Below are 21,710 nucleotides of genomic sequence, written 5' to 3'. Positions count from 1 at the left end.
TCAAAGGATACCCATCCAACTGACATATCAGCAGAAATGTTTTAAAAGAAAGGCTATATAATTGGTAATCATCTGGAAATGTAGGCTGGAAGTCCATTGTGAAGGGCTCTAAATTCCAAGCTCCAGTTTCCTAGAGAGTCATGGAAGTTTCTTGAGCAACAGAATGATGCGGTCAGATTAGTGCTTCTGAAGCACGGTTTTGAAAGTTGAGTGGAGAATGAATTGAGCAGAGGAGGATGCAGGGAGACCAAATTAGAAAGCTATTGTAACAATGAAGGCTAAATAGGGGTATTTGTGTGGGGACTACAGGAGTACGTTTTTTAGGCATTTGTCATTATTCTGGATGGAATTTCTCTTATTTCCTACTCAGTTTTTTCCTATTGTATAGTAACGTATATGATTTAAAATTTTGATATTAGTAACCTTATTATACCTCTCAGTTGTTTCAGGGACACTAAAATTCTGGGATTTTATGTCATAGTTTTTTTCCTCCTATTTTTTATTTTTATTTTATTTAAAAGGAAATTCCTTGCACATTTGTATAACAGTTACAGAACAAAAGAGAGCCTTATTGGGCTTGACGGATCTAAGAGTAAGCAGTATGAGCACAATATCAGGAGCAGAATTAGAGAAATAAACAAACCAACCTCATCTCCTCAATCAGTATTTGTAGATGGCAGGATAACACATAGGAATGACTGTAGAATGGGGAGAGGAGAAAAATGGGAGAGTGAACACAAATGGCTAGTCGAGACTTAAGAGGTACATGAAAAATATCTGATTCCCACCCCCCACCCCTGCCTTTGTGGTGAGAAAGTAAGAATACAATAATTCTTCATTGATGGAAGAGCGGGAGAGGTGAGAGATGGGTGTAACCAGAAGAAAGGTAATGATCTAGCAAGCCTAAAACAAATAGAGTAGTCCTTTATGTTACAAACCCCAAAAAGCAAAGGCATGCAAGGGTCCTGCTTTGATATATCAGACCGTATATAAAATGTTTTTCATTGCACAAGACTTTATATAATATATAATACATATGAAATCACAGCAGATAGAAAAAATTAAAATTATTCTTACTATTAAAATCTAGTATATATAATTACATGCTAGCAGAATGGAAAATTGAAAAAAAAGAAATAAATGCAAAAACATAAAATATACAAAAGAGAGAACTGAATCTAACTTAAGACAAAGAAATCAAACTAAACCAAAATTTAAACTGAAAAGGAAATTTCAAAGAAAAATATATGACAAAAAACAAAAGCTAACATTATTCTCGATGAAGAAACACTAGAAACATTCCCAGTAAAGCAAGAATGCACCTTCTCCTCACTGTTATTTGACATAATTCTAGAAATGCTAATTATAGTAATAAAATAATACCATAATAAAACCAATACCATAATCAGCAAAGAGAAGAAAAAAAAATACCTGCTTTCAAATGACATGATTTATAACACCCCAGAAATTTAGTGTCAGGTTGCTAATACCTATATGTAAAAGTATAAATATTTCCATACAATATGAGCAAAACTGAGTAGTAAACAAGAGAAATTTCATAACTACAAAATGCCTAATAATTGATCTACTAAAACATATACAATATTTACATAATTATAGTTATAAAATATTTTCTACAGAAATAAAGGATAACATATTTAGAGCAATATTCATTGCTCATGGTTGGGTCATACCAATATAATAAAAATGCCAATATTATTTAAATTAATTTACAGATTGAGTACTGTACTAAAATTTACATGTTATTTTGTATTATTTAATATAATAATTTAAACTATAAAATCATATAATAGACTACAATAATTTTAAAAAACATTACATAGAGGGTTGCTTTCTTTAGAATAGGATAAGAATAGTTCTGGATTTGAACCAGACCTTTGGTTTCATTTACTCCTGAGAGAGTAAATTCCCTCTACCAATGTACATCACTAAATTCTCTGTAACATATTTTGCTTACAAAACCACTAAGTGGTTATGGAACTTGCCAAGGACCATATAACCAGTATGTGTCAGAGGCCGGACATTAACTTGACTTATCTATCCATTTTAGGTACATTCCCTCTTCATTTTTAGAATAAGGGAAAATTCTAGAAAAATTAGTTAAAAGAACAAAAGTTCTCAGATCTCAAGGAAAAGAGGAATAAGTGTGAGAGGGAATATTAGCTTACTATACCTCAAACTAAATTGATGTGTCAATGCTTCTGTCATTGAAGGTTTTTCTACTTCCAATGATATTTTTTATCCTTACCCTAGAATGTACTCTAAATCTCGAAAGTTAACATGCATACTTTCAAATTTATGGAGAGACTTTTTTTCAATGTAATTTTCCTTACATTCAGTAGAGATTCATACATAAAGGCTGAATCTTATTCACTTATTTAAAATGTTAAGCATTTTATCTCAACAAAAGGAAGCTGTGGTATAAGACAGTAATGGCAAACTCAAATAGAGGTTCAGTTAGATAATAGAATAGATAAAGCACTAGACCTAGCATTGGGAAGCCCTGGGTCCAAATCTGGCCTCAGATACTTCCTAGCTGTGTGATCCTGGGCAAGTCACTTAATCTTAGTTGCCTTGCCTTTACCATTCTTGTGTCTTTTAATTGAGACTAAGACAGAAGGTAAGGGTTTAAAATTTTAAAACTCAGATGCAAGCAAGGGTCCACTAATCTGTACATGAGTGTGTTGTCTGTAGGTCACATATTGACTTGTTTTTATAACAATAATTAATTTAAATACTCAGTTAACTCTTTCCCTCCCTCCCCCATAGAGGAGGGATCATTTGACAAAAAGATATGTGTATATATAAAGCTATGTCTTGCTCATTTCTATTCATCATTCTTTCCTCGGGAGGTGGACATATACGATTAATTCTTCAACCAATATTTCTTTTGCTGTATATCATGTTTTCTTGGTTCTACTCATACACTCTTCATAGTCCATACAGGTCTTTCCATGTTTTTCTAAAAGTAACCTGTTCGTCATTTCTCGTGGCATGCTAGTATTCCATCACAATCATCTTCCATAACTTATTTAAAGTAATGTGATCTATGATTTATTTTATTTTTTCCTTCAATATTCTCCAATTACATTTTAATCTGGTGATTATTTGGCATGTCTGGAAGAGAGAGCCAGTGACCATAGCCAGAAAGACCTCACCTACTTCTGATACATATACTGATTGTGTGAGCAAGGAATATTCACTTAACCCTACAACATCCTAGGCAACCTTCTAAGACTGTAAGTTGCAGAGAGCGTATCTATCAACCTGCATTGGGAAGAGGGAGTTTCCTTACTTGGGAGTTCCCTATGTGAACAAAATCATAGGTCCAGTCCTATCCCCGTCCCAATATTTGGAATTTGGCTACCTGATATTCAGTTTCTTTATTTCTCAGTAGCGGTCCAAACTTGAATCACATGGTGACTGTCTTCTCATTGATGATGTTCAAACTTTGGTTGATTTCACTGATTAATTTGATGTCAGTGTTTAATCATGAGTATATGAGAATCTGTGATCAGGTTGGTGGTAAAGTGGATAGAGTGCTGAGCCTAAAGTCAGGAAGAATTATCTTCCTGAGTTCAAATCCAGCCTCAGACATTCATGAACTGTGTGACTTCGGGTAAGTCACTTCACCCTGTTTACTTCTGTTTTCTCATCTGTAAAATGAGCTGGAAAAGAAAATGGCAAACTCCTTTAATGAAAAATGCATGGAAACGATCAAATAAAATACTATAAAATTAAAAAAAAAAAAGAAAATGGCAAACTTCTCTAATATCTTTGTCAAGAAAACCCCACATTGGGTCACAAAGAGTCAGCTTTGGATAATCTAAGAAAATTTAACATAGAGAATACTTTGAAAACAAAGCACAGATTTCACAAGTCAAATGTAATTTGATCAGAATGGGGATTTATGTTTGTCCATCCTTCCTTATTCTAGTTTGAAATCACCTATTTAGTTTGTAAAGAAAATCATCTGAAAAAATAAAGTCCTCTCTGTGCTCTACCACCCCACCCCCTTTACATGGTAAAATCCTTAAAGACAGAGAGTGCATTTGCTGTATTTATTTGTCGCTCCCAAACTGTAATGTTCTATGGAGCTGCCACCCATAGTGGCCACTGAGTGAATAGTATCATACGTAACAAATAAAGTATTTGGATTTGTTTTTCTCCCGTTCTTAGTATGGCCGAACCCCTCTCCATCTGGCAGCCAATAATGGAATTCTGGAAGTGGTCCGATACCTTTGTCTCACTGGTGCTAATGTGGAAGCTTTAACTTCTGTAAGTATGAACTGTGTGTTCTTGGCTCCTTTGGCTTTTGACAATAGGAAATCTGTCCAAATGCCCGATGCCTCAAGGGGCTAAGGGAAAGGCATTGCTTGGCAACTACATTCTGAAGCAGACAAGCTGATGTTAAGCTTTAACTTCTCCACTCTGTGTAGATAAACATCTACCTACACAAAAGTGAGTTTACTGTCTGGTTAATGTTTTATCCTCTTCCTAGTTCAACAGCTTCGATCTGCTAAGAGCTACAACTGTTTCGCAGTCGCTTTGGTTTCACGTGTTAGATAATAACTCTTGAATTTTTATTGGCGATGTATATTTTGGAATTCTGAATGCTTGCCCTTTACCACAATAAACAGTGATTGTTCATGCCTTCTTCGTTCGAGTTAGTGAGTGGGTAAGGCAGCATGCAGGTGTTCCATGAAGCAATTATTGTGTTTACCTGTCAAACTGGTTAGTATCAGGACTCTGGCTTCAGCAGCCAGTTGGCACGAAGCCCATTTTCTATATTTGGGAAATTATGGCTTCGCAGTCCACAGCAGAGTGATAAGAAAAACAAGAATCTCCTCAAAGCCATTGTCTGTCCATGTTTTGGAGGTTTGGGGAGGCAAATGGTGATAAAGTAAGGAAATATCAGATGGAAGTGATTCTCATTGCCCTTGGGGAACGAATAATGATGATAATAATACTTAATATTAGTCATTCTATGGCAACATGATATAATTATAATACTATTTAACATTTTATATAGCTCATACTTACTATGTTCTAGGCACTAAAAAGCATTTTTACAATTATTATCTCATTTGATCCTCACAAGTCTTGGAAGTAGTTCTGTTATCACTGCCATTTTACAGATGAGGAAACTAAGGCAAACAGAGATTTTTTTTTTTAGTAACTTGTCCAAAGTCACATAGCTAATAAGGGTTTGAGACCAGATTTGAACTCAGGTCTTCCTGTCTTCAGACTCTGTGTTTTATCTACCTTGCCATTTAGCTGCCCCAATTGTGGCAATAATGAAGTCCTGGCATGAACCTTGATATAGCAGCCAATTGTGCACTACAATTGGTAGTGGAGAGAGTGATGGATTTGGAGTCAGGAAGACTTGATTAAATATGGCCTCAGACACTTCCTAGCCATATGACTGTTGGGAAGTCATAGCCACTATTTGCCTCAGTTCTTCAACTCTAAAATGGGGATAACAGCAGCCCCTCCTTACAGAGTTGTCATTAGTAAGATAATGGTAGTAATTATTAAAATGAGATAATTTTAATAAAATACCTGGCACATATTAGACGCTATATAAAGCTTATCCCCCTACCCCTCCCTTATCCCTAAATGGAAGCCCTTATCTAGTTATAAATGACTAGACATCAGAAGGAATTGAATCATACCCTTCTTTACATTCTTACTATAAGTGAAAGGTGGTGCAATGTATAGAATGCTGGACTTCAAGGTAAGAAGACCTGCGGGCATCGAGGTAGCGCAGTGCCAGACCTGGAGACAGGAGGTCCTTGTTTGAAATCTGGCCTCAGACATTTCTGAGCTATGTGACCCTGGGCAAGTCACTTAACCCCAATTGCCTGGCCCTTATCACTCTTCTGACTTCAAACCAGTACTTAATATTGATTCGAAGTCAGAAAATAAGGTAAGATGTTTTGTGTTTTTTTTTCAAAGAAACCTGAATTTAAGTTCTGCATCAGACCTTTGATAGCTTTTGAACCCTGAGCAAGTTACTTAACTGCTACCTGCCTGTTTTCCTTATTTGTAAAATTAGAATAATAATTTCACCCCCTTCCCAAAGATGTTTTGAGAATCAAATTATAAAATGTATATAAAATACTTTGCAAACCTTAAAGCACTCTACAAATGTTTGCTATCGTCATCATCATTATTTGTAAACCTACAACCATGGTCCAATTCTCCAATGGAGTTGAGTTGGATCTGTTAAAAAGTGAACCTAGAAGCAATTCTGGGTACTGGGTTATCTCCAGGCCAAAGGGAACAATTTTGTGACTCATCTGGGAAGCATGGGGTGGTCCACTCTAGGTGTTCCCAGAGGTAGACTAAAAATGTTCTTCCTTGTACCTTAGAGTAGATTTTAACCCCCAAAGTTGACTCTATAGCCCCAACTTCCCGGAACTTTCCCAGGCCCAATACAAATCAAAATGGCACTAGAGTGGTATCCAGGGACACAAAGGTGAGGCACCATTGACCTGACTATATTTAGAACTTTAGTTATTAGGACTAGAAATTGATGGAGGAACTAGAATAAAACCTTTGAATCACAAAATTTTAGAAATGAAAAATACCTTTCCTCCCCTAAAGATAAATTTAAAGCCCAAAGTCTAGTTAAGTGGTTTGTATTTTTATTTATTTGGAAGTTGCTTGATATATTTATCTATTTAGACATTTTCATTGATGTCAGGCTGTAATCTATTAGAGCATTATCCCTTTAAGAATGCCCTGGGACAGCTAGGTGGCACAGTGGATAGAGTGCTGGAGTCAGAAAGACTCACTTTCCTGAGTTCAAATCTGACCTTAGACACTTAATAGGTGTGTGGCTCTGTGCAAGTCCATTTGCTTTTTTTTGGGGGGGGGGGGCATAGATAGATAGATAGATAGATGGATGGATGGATAGATAGATAGATAGATAGATAGATAGATAGATAGATAGATAGATAGATAGATAGATAGATGGATGGATGGATGGATGGATGGATAGATAGATAGATAGATAGATAGATAGATAGATAGATAGATAGATAGATAGATAGATAGATAGATAGATAGATAGATAGATAGATGGATGGATGGATGGATAGATAGATAGATAGATAGATAGATAGATAGATAGATAGATAGATAGATAGATAGATGGATGGATGGATGGATGGATAGATAGATAGATAGATAGATAGATAGATAGATAGATAGATAGATAGATAGATAGATAGATAGATGGATGGATGGATGGATAGATGAATAGATAGATAGATGGATGGATGTAGGGACAGACAGATAGACAGAGTGCCCAAAACTTCTTGAAGCCTTCTAAGTCTTATGCACTCCCCTCCCAGTTATTTATACTTTATGTATTTCCAAATCCTTTTAAGACCCCCTTAGTACAAAATCCTAGCTCTTAAAATATCACCAATGGTTGAACCTAGAGAGAAAACATATAATGACCTCACTACTACTGCTGGAAAGTGATAAACTGGTTCCTTTTTGGAGGAGAGCTCATTTTATCAGGCAGTCTAGAAATACCATTAGTAAGGTAGAAAGAGCAATTTACTAAATGAGTCTTGTGACCTGAATTAATTACTGTACTTACAGGAAAGGAGCCTTAAACGGATGTATAAAAATTGTGCCAGGCAGGAGCACTAATACAGTCCTTTAGAATAATGGGAGTGAGCTGATTTTGTATTAAATTGCTCACTTGTGAGACTTGTTCAATTAAATGTCAAGAGCAGTCTTACAGACCCCTTTGTTTCTCCCTTATGCTCAATGAAGCTCTTTAATTTACAACTTTAAGGAAAACTCAAGCCATCTTCTTTGAACCATCAGTAATTCATGTTCCCCCTTTTAATTGGATCCTCTGCATTTCATTGTACAATATATGCTAAAGTCTTCTATATGCTAATGTCGTATCCCCCATTAGAATGGAAGCTTGTTGAGGGCTAAGTCCTTGTATTTGCCTTTCTTTGTGTATCCCACAGGGTCTGGCATATAATAGATACTTGTTGATGGACAAAAATATGATGTGATATTTTGTTTTTGTTGAGTTGTTTCAGTCATGCCCAACTCTTCATGATCCATTTGGGATTTTCTTGGCAAAGATACTGGACTTGTTTGCCATTTCCTTCTCCAGATCAGTTTACACCTAAGGAAACTGAGGCAAGCAGTATTACGTGATTTGCTCAGGATCACACAACTAGTGTCTGAGGCCAGTTTTGAACTTAGGATGATGAATTTTCCTAACTCCAAGCCCAGTGCCCTATCCACTTAGCTGCCCTATAATGTGATATAACTAATATAACATAACAGTATAATATAATAGGTATTTTACACATCATTTTCTTATGCAATTTTATGGCTTTTTTATAGTAACTAAAAATCTGTATCTAATGACAATCCTATACTATCTGCTTCATTGGAAAAGGAAAGTTTAAAACCTGGAATGATCATTCTAAGGATTCTAAGGAATTCTAATTCTAAGGAAATTCCAATTCCAAGGAAATAATTCTAAGGAAATATTCAAGACATTGTTTTTCTTCTCCTTACCTTTTCTGTTTGAACCATTAGCCTGTGAACTCCTTGAGAACAGGGTCCTTTCTGTTTTTCTTAGTATCCCCAGTACCTAGCACAGCTTCAGGACAGGTACCTCGGACAGCCTAAGTTGTCCTGACCAAATTAAGAAAAATAGGGAATTCGGAGAGAAAAACAATCCTAGTTCCCTTCCTGACCGGATCCCCTTTGTTTCTGATGACAATAATGCCCCAGAGGAAAACTGACAAATGAAACCCTTCCCAGTTGCTGAGAAAAGAAGAGTTTTGTAACAATTTATTTGTATTTTCACAGGATGGGAAAACTGCGGAAGACCTTGCAAGAGCAGAGCAACACGAGCACGTAGCCAGCCTCCTTTCACGACTCAGAAAGGTAAGACACTGTTCATTCTTCTTTGTTCGTTCTATATATCCCTACTCTTTTCTCAAGGTTAGCAACTGACCAAAATGCTGTTTCAACAGCTAGGAAATATCTGCTCCTTTTTTCTTGCCATTCCATTTTTGGTTTGGGTTCAGATGGGTCATTTTACTGTGTAGGGAATTCCTTGTGTGGAATCTCCTTCCAGTAGTACAGATCAGAAACATCATGTGTTTGTTAAATTATTAGCAACTTGCCCATGAGCCCACACCTAGTACGTGTCAGAGTCAAGACTTGAACCTAAGTCTCTAACGCCACGGCTCGTCTGCTATTGCTGCCTTTTTTGCTAGGGTCTTCATTGAGGAGCTTACTGTGCATTTACCCCCATAGTACACAGAACTCCAGAAGGGCACAGCCTTCCTTTCTGCTTAAAACTCAAAAAGGGAGGATAGAAAAGCAACCTCTTTTCCTCTTTCTTTTCCTTCTCAGAGTTTGGAGCTCCCAGGTGTCACTTTTATTTCCTGCCTGGCAGTGCACTTCTAAACTTGGTTAAAGGACCAACTAGGTAACACAGTAGATAAAGCAGCAGACCTGTAGTTAGAAAGAACTGGGTTCAAATCTGGCCACAGATACTTCTTAGCAATAGGACCCTTGGGCAGGTCACATAATCCCAATTGCCCAAGCCCTTAATGTTCTTCTGTCTTAGAATTGTTATTTAGTATTTAGTGAGGGATTAAAAATATTTTTTTTAAAACTGTTTAAATACTCTTGCTTTAAGGGGGCGGTTGGGTAGCTCAATGGAATGAGAGCCAGACCTAGGTTCAAATCTGCCCTCAGACACTTCCCAGCTGTGTGACCCTGGGCAAGTCCCTAACTCCCATTGCCTAGCCCTTACCACTCTTTCTGTCTTGGAAACAATACACATTATTGATTCTAAGATGGAAAGTAAGGGTTTATAAATAAACAACAAACAGATAGATAGATAGATAGATAGATAGATAGATATTCTTGCTGTAAGATGACTATATCATTTGGAATATTTTTAATTTAATAAAATGATTACACGTTTAAGACAGTAACCCCTATGGATCCATCAGCTAGAAGAGCAGCCTACATTCAAACTCATCAATATAAGACGAAGCGACAGAAGCTAGGTGGCTCAGTGGATAGAGCACCAAGCCTGGAGTATGAAAGACCTAGGTTCAAGCCTGGCTTTCAACCCTTCCTAGCTATGTGACAAAGACAAAAACAAGAGTCTTTGCCCTGCACAAACTAAATCCTGTTGGGAGAAAATAGCATATTTACAAAGAAAATAAAATACAAAATATATTGAGTATATGTAGAGACAATGTAAATCACTTCACCCTAATTGCCTAGACCTTGCCCCTCCTCTCTCTTAGAATGGATACCAAGACATGAAGTAAAGGTTAAATTAATGGAAAAGAGGAATGACATCTTAGTGGGCAAATGGGTGGCTCAGTGGATTGAAAGCCAGGTCTAGAGATGAGAGATCCTGTGTTCAAGTCTGCCCTCAGACACTTTGTAGCTGTGTGACCCTGGGTAAGTCACTTAATCCCTCTTGCCTAGCCCTTACCACTCTTCTGCCTTAGAACCAAAACACAGTATTGATTCTAAGAGAGAAGGTAAGGGTTTTTTAAAAAATGACATCTTGACTTTATGTTCACTGTAGAGCTTGGAAGCAAGAGCTTTTCCCTTTGGATCCATGTTCTGGAGTTTGCAAAGCCGATGAGAAATCATGCATTTCTTGATTTCACAGAATCAAAGAATAGGCAGAATCTTTGACGTCATCTAGTGTAAATTGAGGACTAGAGTGGTTAAGTGAAGTGACTTCTCCAAGCTAATAAAAAGGCATCTGAATTCAGATTATTTGACTCTGAAATCAATGTTCTTTCTACCATATCCCTGCCACCTTTAAAAAACCTCCAAAGAACCTTCATGGGCCAAATTTAAGATGAATAAGGATGAAATAAATAAGTATTGCATTGGCAAAAAAAAAATCTAAAGAAAGTGAAGTACATTTTACAAACAATATGATGTCTGGGCTCTATTTCTAACAACTCTTCCCACTGGCTATTTAACCTCCAACTCACTACATAGTTTCCCATGAGAAAGTGCAGCCCTTTGGTTCCCATGTATCAGTGTCTTTCCCTTCATCACTCTTCAATCATTCGCCTCTATAAGGAACAAGAAGGTAACACGTAGCGTCAGCCACATAGAACTGGAAATAAAGGAAGCATTTTACAGATGACAAAACTGAGGCCCCCCAAAAGTGAAGATCTCTCAGCCCTTAGTCTTGTGCCCCAGAATCTCATTTCATTTGATCTCGTTGGGAAATGTCTTGTAATTGTCTCAGGTTTGCTTGAGTATTTACAACTCCCCACTGCTCTTTTCACAGTGTAGTATAATCTCAATTGGTTTTTATATTGTTTGGAAAATCATTTACTTTCCATTTCCTTCTTTCATTTATTCATTCAAAAATCACTAATTCAATGTATTTATTGCATGACAGTACTGGTATAACCTGTATCAGACAATTTACCGCCTCAGGGAGTAGAGGACCGAGGGAGGGAGAGAATCACAAAATATCAGAAAACAATTGTCAAAAACTGTGTCTATGTGAAATTGAAAAAAATGTTTTTACATTTTAAAAAATCACTGATTAAGCATGGAGTGAGCCAGGCTCTCTGCAAGGCCAATAGGGATACGAAGACAAAAACAAGAGTCTCTGCTCTCCAGGAATGTATATCCTTTGGGAGAAAAGAGCATATATAAAGAAAAGAAAATGCAAAATATATTGAGGATAACGTAATTTGGGGGAAGGTGGGAAGAAGTCAGGATAGTTTCCCTATGGGAGGCCACATGAGCCAAACCATGAAGGAAATGAGGAATTCTACAAAGTAGGGGTGTGGAGGAAATGCATTCCAAAAGTAGGGAATAGAAGGTCCGCATGAAGGCAGAAAAGAATATGGCAAATGGGGAACAATACCTAGACGAGTTTTGCTGGAATATAAGATGTACAAAAAGAAATAGTATATAATAAACCTGTGTTAAAGGGAAAAGGAAGGGAGTTGGTGAGCTAACCCTTGAAGGATATTCCCTCCCTAGCCAATCGGAGAGCCAATGGCTACCCTGTGTCCTTTACTGGTTAAGATGGAGGCACAGGTACACGCAGAGGTCTGCACCAGCTTTGGGAACACACAGGAGTGGAGAAAGGTCAGCTGGTCAGGCAATTTTGTGAAACCTCACTCCCCTGGATGTCCCTTCTGGGAGATCCCCTGGCTGAAGGAAGATCAATGGCTTTCAACCCCAGATTTGGCTTATCCTGGATCTAACAGAGATCTTCCTCCGAATAACCCTTCTCCCACCAGTCCTGCTTCACCCTCTTGGTAACTGATCTGACTGTGTTTGTTCTTTAGCTGAAATGTGATTTAATAGCGAATAACAAGGAAAGGTTAGATAGAGGGATGGATAAAGGTTGGATGGAGGGATGAGGGGTCCCCAGCTAGAATGAAAGTCAGTCAGTCCAACCCTTAGAAACCTTCAGCCAAAGCCCAGGTTGGTCTTTGCCCTCTCTGCCTAAAGATGGAACTGCTTCTGCTCTTCTAAGCTATCTAAGGGGAAAGGTGATAGTGTCTAGGTAAGCAGGTACAAGGAGAGAGAGAGAGACCGGTTTTCTGTGGTCCTAGCTCCTCTCCGGGCTCAAGCAGGATGGTCAGGCTGCTGGGTTCTGTGAGGTATTGGGAAATGGCCAGGAAATATCTGTTCTTTCAGGAGAATTCTCTCTGATGGCTCCTGTTCCTCCAGAAGCCAAGAACCGACTTCCCAGATTGTCCATTGGGCTCCCTGAGGATTCTAATGACCTTTGGCCTTTACACAGTTCTCGTGATCTCATGGCTTCCTCCATGTGAATTCCATTCCGTCACCTGGAAGAGTTGATTAGGGCCATATTATAAATGTCTTTAAAAGCCAAATAGAAGACATTAAATCTTATTCTGAGTCCATCTGGCCCAAACATTTACTAGCTGTATGTCTTTGGGCAAGTCACTTAGCATGTATTTGCCTCTGTTTCCTCATCCGTAAAATGGGGGAAATAATAGCGTCTACCTTTCATGGTGGTTGTGAAGAATAAATGAGATAACTGTAAAGCACTTACCAGAGTGCCTGGTACATAGTAAGGGCTATAAAAAGTTAGCTGGTATTATTTTATCTCAGAGGCAAGAAGGAGCCTCTTGGGTAAGGAAGTGACATGATCAGCCTTTTGTTTTTGAAATTTAAATTTGAGAGTATCTGGAAAACTAGAAAATTGTTGTTGCTCAGTCATTTTCAGTCATGTCCAAGTCTTTGTGAACCCTGTTGGGGTTTTCTTAGCAAAGATACTAAAGTGTTTTGCCATTTCCTTCTCCTGCTCATTTTACAGATGAGGAAACTGAGGCAAACAAGGTTAAATGACTTGCCCAGGGTCACACAACAAGTAAGTATCTGAGGTCAAATTTTAACTCAAGAAGATGAGACTTTCTGATTCTAGGCCTGCCACTCTCTCCACTGGACCACCTAGCTACCCTAAGACTGGAGAAGAGAGTGAATAAATGTAGAGAAATCAATTAGCAGGCTATTGGAATAGTTAAAAAGTAATGAGGGCCTACACTTGGGTGAAGGATGTATGAGTAGAATGTCAAGAGTAAATATCAGGTAGAATCAACAATACTTGGCAATTTAGGGATGGAGAAGTGGGGAAAGTGTTGAGGAAGACTCTAAAGCTGTGAATATGGATTACTGAGAAAACTTCAGCAGAAATAGGGGAAGTTGAAGAAGAGAGATACTTTGAGAGAAATGACCATGAGTGTTCCAGACATACTGAGTTGGAGATGCCCAAGTGACATGCAGATGGGAAAATGTCTGCTGAGTAGTCAAAGGGACATCAACACGTAATTAGAAGTCCCCAACTCTAAGGAAGCAAGTTTCTCTGAGGAGGAAGACTCTAAGCCAAAAAATGAATTCTTTGAAAAAAGACGGATAATGATCTGGGATTTGATAGAGAACAGCCAGCAGGATCTGCCAAGTAGTGAAGAAGTAAAACTTGAAAGTGAATAAGTTACTGAATAATAATGAACAGTCTATATATAAGGGGCAACATGGGGCAAATATGCATGACTGCTCTCCTTCCTAGCCTAGTGTTTGGAGAGATAGGAGTCCTGAGGGATAGTCTGTTTACTTCTGGTAAAGGTAGTAAGAGACACGGTGTCTTGATTGCAAGGAAATAGAAGGTGCAGGAGAGAAAAAAGGTCTAATGTGAAGGGAGTTTTGTTAACATTAGATAGTTGAGGGTGGAGTCCATTGGGCATGACAGAGGGAGAGATTAGAGGATGAAAGTTACACAGAAGAGATGGAGGAGTGGAGAGTAATAGCTGGAAGGAAGAGAAGGGTGGAGAAGTTGAAAGAAGGCAACTCGCGACATGCATAGGACAGCAGATTGCCCCTCACAGTAGCAATAATGCTGATTTTTTCTATTTTATCATCCTCTTAGTAAATTATTGAGGGGAGTCCACAGGCATCTGGCAAGTCCTTGGTCCTGCCTAATAGTCAAGGGCAGATGTTTGTCAATGGCTGTATAGACTTGAGTCATGAGAGTTGATCTACGGTGTGCCGGGGACTTTGCTAAGCAATGAAGAATCAAAGAAAGATAAAAACAATCCCTGCTTTAAGGAGGTCACAGTCTTAACGGGGAGACAACACCCAAACAGCTTTATAGAAACAAACTTTACATATACAGGATAAATTGGAGTTCATATTAGGGGGAAAGCATTAGATTATATCAGTTATGGTTTATGGATTTCAGACAATAATAGGTTTGGAAAAGTTCATTTTGACTTCCCTGCTATGTGTGTATGTCACATGTCTATAAACAAGAAGTGACATGGATTTATTTTTGACTCTGGGTGCTGTGATCCATGGGTGCCTTCACACAATGTTACATTATTATTTATACTTGGTGGTCAGTGGGAATTCTGGCTTGAAATACAAGGGAAGCCTTTTATTTAAAAGGAAAGAATAAGAAAATGATTCTCTTTGATCATCAGCTTCACCATTCACTATATATATAATATATATGTATAAAAATAGTTTTAGAGTACTAAACTGTAGGGTGATCCATTTGTAAGAATCTCAGAATTACAGGGGACCCCACAAGTCAATCCATCCAACCCTACATGAAACATGAGTTCCTTCTGCAGCATCGGAATACATCCTTTAGTCAAAAGTATTAGGAAGCAATAATCCTATATTACATAATTGGAAGGCTGTTGTACTTAGAAGGAAATGGACTTAGTCAGAGTTATGGAGCTAGAAAGAACCTTTGAAAAGACCCAGTTCCACCCTTTTGTTTTCAAAAGAGGAAAATAAAAGTCAAAGAAGTCACACAAAACCTATATATGCCTCCAAAGGGCAAAAATAGGACTAATGCAACAAATATTGATTAGGCATTATCCTGAGTATCAAGTTAAAGGGTAAGAGTACAAAGGAAAAAATAAGAGATATCCTGGGTTGAGATCTGGTCTCAGACACTTCCTAGCTGTGTGACCCTGGGCAAGTCACTTAGCCCGTTACCTAGCTCTTATCTCTTTTCTGCCTTGGAACCATTACAAATAGTATTATTTTTAGTATGGGAAGGAAGGATTTCAAAAAAGAAAAGAAAAAATAAAGCACAGACTCTGCCTTCATAGAGCTTACAGTCTCAGGGTAGATGGTATATACAAATTAACTTTAATACAAAGTATATGGTAAAAGTGCAATAAAGATGGCATTTTGCAAAAGTTTAGAGGATGGAGAGATTACTTTAGACAGAGTAGATCAGAGAAGGAGTCATGAAAGGGATGATATTTAGACTGTATCTTTCAGAAAAGTTACGAATTAACTGAATGTCTATAGACGATGATAGTGAAATGAGAAGAAGAATAATTATTGTTATTATTGTTTCAGGTGACTCAATATAAGAAAAGAATTCTTAGAAACTAAAATAGTTCAGTAGTGGAATGAGCTGCACCAAATAGCGGATAAACTTCTCCTTACTAAAAAGTTTCAAGCAGAGACTAACTAGCTAATCACCTTCCTTAGATGCTAGAGAAAGTGATCTCGCACTAAGTAGGATGTTGAACTAAGCAACTTCTGGAGTCCCTACTAACTAAGCTTCTGTGGCATAGAGTTAGAACACACAGAAGCTCAAGTAGCTGGAGGGATATGCGTGTAGGCAGCAACTAAACTAATCAGAATAGCTTTTTGTTTGTATTGAAATCTATATTTAAAACTCAGCGGTTTAAATAAAGACCACTTACTGATGGAATAATGACTAGATTCCTTAATATAGGTTTCGCTGTACTTCCCACCATGTATATAATCATGGTGGATCATAATCCCCCAGCTTTTTCAGTTCCTCTGAACTCTCAGAGAGAATAGGAGCTCAGCTATATAACTTGGGATTTGGCTAAATAAGCTCCATAAAACATAAGTATTATCATTTTCCCCCAGTTCTAGCTAATGTATTCTTTCCAGTGGCCACAACTATTTAAGAAAAAAGCTCCCCCTGTTATATATCTCCATGGAATCCAGGTTTCCACACATTTCTTGTCTTTGTGTATATAGTTTTTACCACTTTAGAAACCTTGTGTTAGTGCGGTGAACCCACTGAGAATGTTCCTCTAGTTAATCTTTAAGCAAAAGTAAACTGAAAAGCATTATTCCCAGCAGCACTAAGTAGGTCATATCACTTCAGAGAACCCTCCCTCTGGAAGACTGACAAGTCTCTCCATTCAGATGGGCTTTATTGTTTGACTCACTAACCTCATGAGGAAGTTTCTTGAAAATTCTTCCCAGAGAACTGTCCCGTACAAGGAAAAAAAAGTCAGGAATGGGGGATATGAGGAATAGTTCATTAAATTAGTCAACAGTCTGACATTATTATATGCAGTGATCCACATTCCTGGCTGCGAAGAAATAGGTTGAATTGATTTACTGTATTTTCTATATTGGGGGTGGGGTGGGGACAGCTTGTTTGTTGTAATTTTTCATCCTTCAGCTTTGATTATATTGTTATTGTTCTTGGTTCTGCTTACTTCTCCTTGCACAGTTCATGTATGTCTTCCCCTGTTCTCAGTATGATTTATATTTGCACTTTTCCCCCCAAAAAAATACTTTATTTTGTATCTGTCACACAATTTACTTAGCCATTTCCCTATCAGTGGGCATCTTCTTTGATTCAAGTTCCTTGTGTCTCGAAATTGTTACAGGAAGAATTTTAGTGCCAATGGAGCCTTTCTTTTTGTTATTATATATCTTAAGATTAATACCTGGTGGTTGAATTTCGAAGGGCATAAACATTTTAGTAACTACCTTCTCCTAGTTCCAAATTATTTTCCATTTCAATTATTTTCCAATTCAGAGTTCCACTAGCAGTGCCTTAATGGGCTTATCTTTCCACAGTTCTTTCAGCAGTGTCTATTCAAATTTTTTCTCAATTTTAGTTACTGTCTACACTCACATCCCCAGCTACTTAAGCTTCTATATGCTAATAACTATATACCACAGAAGCTTAGTTAGTAGGGACTCCAGAATCCATTTGGTTCCTAGTCAAATGTAAGATCACTTCTCAAGCATCACAGGAAGATGATTATCTAGTCTCTGCTTGAATTTTCTTTTTTCTAAAGAGGAGTTTATCAATATTAGGGACATCTAATTCCCCTACTGAGCTACTTTTTTTTTTAAGAATCCTTTTCATGTCCTGTCAGTTTTGCCGATATCTAAGTGTGTACTCAAGTATGATACTCTGAAAGTCTGGACCAAGTTCTGATTTGAGGTACAAGGGGGGAAGATTTTTATTTTTATTTTATTTTATTTTATTTTATTTTATTTTTCAACCCGTACCTTCTGTCTTGGAGTCAATACTGTGTATTGGCTCCAAGGCAGAAGAGTGGTAAGGGCTAGGCAATGGGGGTCAAGTGACTTGCCCAGGGTCACATAGCTGGGAAATGTCTGAGGCCAGATCTGAACCTAGGACCTCCCATCTCTAGGCCTGGTTCTCAATCCACTGAGCTACCCAGCTGTCCCCAGGGAAGAGTTTTAAAAAGAGATGAAATTTGGATAATATTTTTTTACTTTTTTTTTTCAAATAAAAGGTATTTATTTTCTCTCCTGCAACTTGCTTTCTCCAAGAGGAATGAGAGAGAACGGGAAGAAAAAGAGAAATGCCAATTCTTGTAGTAAATACGCATAGTCAAGTAAAAATATTTCAGACAGTGGTCATGTCCAAAGATGTGTATCTCACTGTATATAGTTAGTCCATCACTTCTCTGTCATGAAGTACATAGCACATTCTTCATAATTATTGGTCATTGCTTTGATCAGTTCTTAAGTCATTTTAGTTTGTTATTTAAAAGTTAAGTTTGTGTAGCTATTTTTTTTTAACTCAATTTTTGGGGCAGCTGGGTAGCTGAGTGGATTGAGAGCCAGGCCTAGAGACGGGAGGTTCTAGGCTCAAATCTGGCCTCAGACACTTCCCAGCTGTGTGACCCTGGGCAAGTCACTTAACCCCCATTGCCTACCCCTTACCACTCTTCTGCCTTGGAGCCAATACATAGTATTGGTTCCAAGATGGAAGGTAAGGGATTAATTTTAAAAAAAAAAAACTTAGTTTTTAAGTTATTTAAAACTGTTTCTTTAAGAGATAGGGAGGTGTGAGGGTTATTAATAATTTGCAGTTCTTTTGAGAAATATTTGTTCATTTTCTTTGAATAATTATCTATTGGAGAATGACTTTTGGTTCTTTAAAATGTCTGTTGCTTCATGTTAAACCCAGCGGAATTGTGCGTCATATACGGGAGGGGGGTGAAGAGAGAGGAGGGAAGGAACATGAGTCTTATAACCATGGTAAATTTTTCTAAATCATCTAATTAAATAAATTTTTTAATTAAAAAACAAACATGTTTGTTGCTTATATTTCTTGAATATCAGAATGTTATTTAAAAATCTTGACAAAAAAGAATTTTTCCCATTCGACTATTTGACATTTCTTATCTTAACCTAGTTGCATTAATTTTGTTCATGCAAAAGCTTTTCAACTTCATATAGCAAATAATCCATATTTTGTTTTATAATCATGCTTTCCCTTGTCTATGGCTATTAATCGTTTGCCTCCTAACCATTGCTGCAAAAGGTACTGATCTAGTTCTCTTCTTATTTTTTTTAAAGGATAATCTTTGATTATAAGTTGTATATCCATTTGGAGTTTATTGTGGTGTGTGGTATAGCCAGAATTATCTATGAAGTATTTTATCTGCCATAGTTTACAGCCTTCAAGACCCTAGTTATCTCCATAGCCCAATGAGGCATTTGAAATGGACTCCATATACTAAATATATACTAAATAAATACTAAATAAATAAATACTAAATAAATGTCTCTTTAAATTATATACAATTCTTGGAGGAGCTAGTTGGCTCAGTGGATGCACAGAGACAGTCCCAGAGATGGGAAGTCCTGGGTTCAAATATGGCCTTGGCCACTTCCTAGCTATGCGACCCTGGACAAGTCATTTGATTCCAGTTGCCTAGCTCTTACCACTCTTCTGTCTCGGAACCAATACCAGGTATTGATTTTATTGATTCTAAGACAGAAGGTAAGATGTTTTTTGTTTTTTTTTTAATTATATGCCATCCTTTCTTCCTCTGTTTATGTGACACTAACCTGAGAACTGAGCCAATCTATTTTGTTATTTTTATGGGCAGCTAGTTAAATAGGAGAATTTCAGTTCATTTAAACGGTGTCATGTAGACACTACTTTGAAAACGGATAATAGTTGTCTCCTACCATTTGATCAAAGTTCCCTGAAGTTTCAGCTTCTTAATTGGCTAGGAAGGAAGGAAGCTAAGCTTTTCTGTGATCTGCTTGTCTTAGGTTTTTGATGTTGAGAATAAATCTCAAAATAATGGCTGCTAGGTACTCGGGAAGACATCATGCTAAAATTTGGTTACTGAAAATGATAGAGTTGTTGGGACTATTTCTTTGGGGATTATGAAGTGTGAGAGCTGTTGTGTGTGTTGCCGGAAGGAGCAAGCAAGGACAACCGAAAAATAAGAATAAATAGATTTGCTGTAGCTATGATCCAAGACACAGGGAAATTCCCCAGCGTTTGCCAAATACATTCAGAGTTTTGTCATTATGGCTGTTGTTGGGGGCTTGGAGGAGGGAATTGTTTCAACGTTATTCAATAAACATAAATGAGTAAAGGATTTGAGCTAGATGACATCCAAGTCTCTAAAGCTCAACCAGTTTGCCATCTTGAGTGAAAAGTTCGTACACAGCTGGGAAGCGCTGATTGACCTTTAGTTGTGAAATGCCATTTTCCTCCTCTCCCGATCAGACTAGGCAGGGTTAATGTACAGCTCCTCGAATAGTTTGTATCTGGTAAAGCGAGACTCGTTTTATGTTACAGCATCTCAACTTTTTAATGATTCTGTTATCCGACCTGGAGATTTTGTGTCAATTTAGAAAAAGAAATTCTACCAATTTCTCCGTCTGTCTGTTGCCAGTTCACAGACTAGAATTTTCTAATGTCGTAAGGCAAAAGAAGTAAATAAAGAGAAAATGGACCGCATTCCCAGGTCTGGACGTTGGGTTTCATGGGGGTTGCAAATTCTCTGGATAGAAACTTCCTATATCAGTATACATTGACAAATCACAGGACTGGATATCATTCAAGAGTTGACTAAGAAAAAGAGAAGAGATTTAAGCATGCTTATTAGCCAGTGTGTATCAATGTATATGGAGGTGGTAGAGCACTGGACCTAAAATCAGGAAGACCTGAGTTCAAATTCAGCCTCACATACTTAATGACTATGTGACCCTAGGCAAGTCAATGAACCCTATTTGCCTCAGTTTCCCTGTCTGTAAAATGAGTTGGAGAAGGAAATGGCAAATCACTCCAGTGATCCTTGCTGAGAAAACTCCAAAAAGGGTCATGAAAAGTCAACTATGACTGAAACGACCAAACAATGACAAACTTCAAAGGAAGGACTCCCAGGTCAACCCTTTGTCCACTAATAATTGTTTTGGAGATAAGACATGGCAAATATTGTCTCATCTGACCCTCACAAGTGAATAGAACAGATATTTTCTGCATTCCAGATGAGAAAACAGTCTCTGAGGATTCACATGATTTGTCCAGGGTCGGACAGATAATAAAAGCTATTTCAAGCTATGATCCCAAAATGTATTCACTATGCCATGTTATATCAGCACAATGAAATTCAAAATAGCAAAATAATTCAGAAGCCAGATATACTTTACATTGGAAATCAATTGTCTTTCAGCTTTAGCTTTCTTAATTGTGCTTCTTCCTTGGCTAATATTATCAGTTTAATAACTTGCTTTCTTTAACAAATTGTAGCAATCAAATACTGGGATATTTGCAATGATAACCAGGACTAGGCTCAGAAGTGAGAATATTTGTATTGGGGGGAAAGGAGTGAGAAGAGACGTGCCCAAGATTAAAAATGTAACGCCAACAAATTCTGTATGGATCAAGCCTAGTTGTATTTTGATACAGAAAGAAATATTCATCAGTTTCTGTGATTGCCTTTGTCCTTCCTGCCACATGTGGCCCATGTCCAATCCTGATTTTAAATTATTTAGCCATCTTTTCCAATGTGAAACTTGAATTACAAGGAAATTGTCTCTCCTCTCTCCAATCTATACTT

The 21,710-nt window shown here is 37.5% G+C and overlaps 1 protein-coding gene across 4 annotated transcripts in view; it reads left to right on the top strand.

Annotated features, from left to right (window-relative positions):
• DAPK1 (death associated protein kinase 1) overlaps positions 1-21,710 on the top strand; it is a 271,050-nt gene that overhangs the window by 199,859 nt on the left and 49,481 nt on the right. For all 4 annotated transcript variants that reach the window (XM_007497913.3, XM_007497912.3, XM_007497914.3 and 1 more), the window contains exons 18-19: positions 4,201-4,299; positions 8,884-8,961. In XM_007497913.3, the coding sequence (XP_007497975.1) occupies positions 4,201-4,299; positions 8,884-8,961 (177 nt within the window). The remainder of the gene's footprint in view (positions 1-4,200; positions 4,300-8,883; positions 8,962-21,710) is intronic.

This window comes from Monodelphis domestica, chromosome 7, assembly GCF_027887165.1.
Source record: "Monodelphis domestica isolate mMonDom1 chromosome 7, mMonDom1.pri, whole genome shotgun sequence".
In the NCBI taxonomy this organism is placed as follows: Eukaryota; Metazoa; Chordata; class Mammalia; order Didelphimorphia; family Didelphidae; genus Monodelphis; species Monodelphis domestica.
Note: the sequence above shows the minus strand (reverse complement) of the source record. Positions and strands in the feature narration are given on the sequence as shown.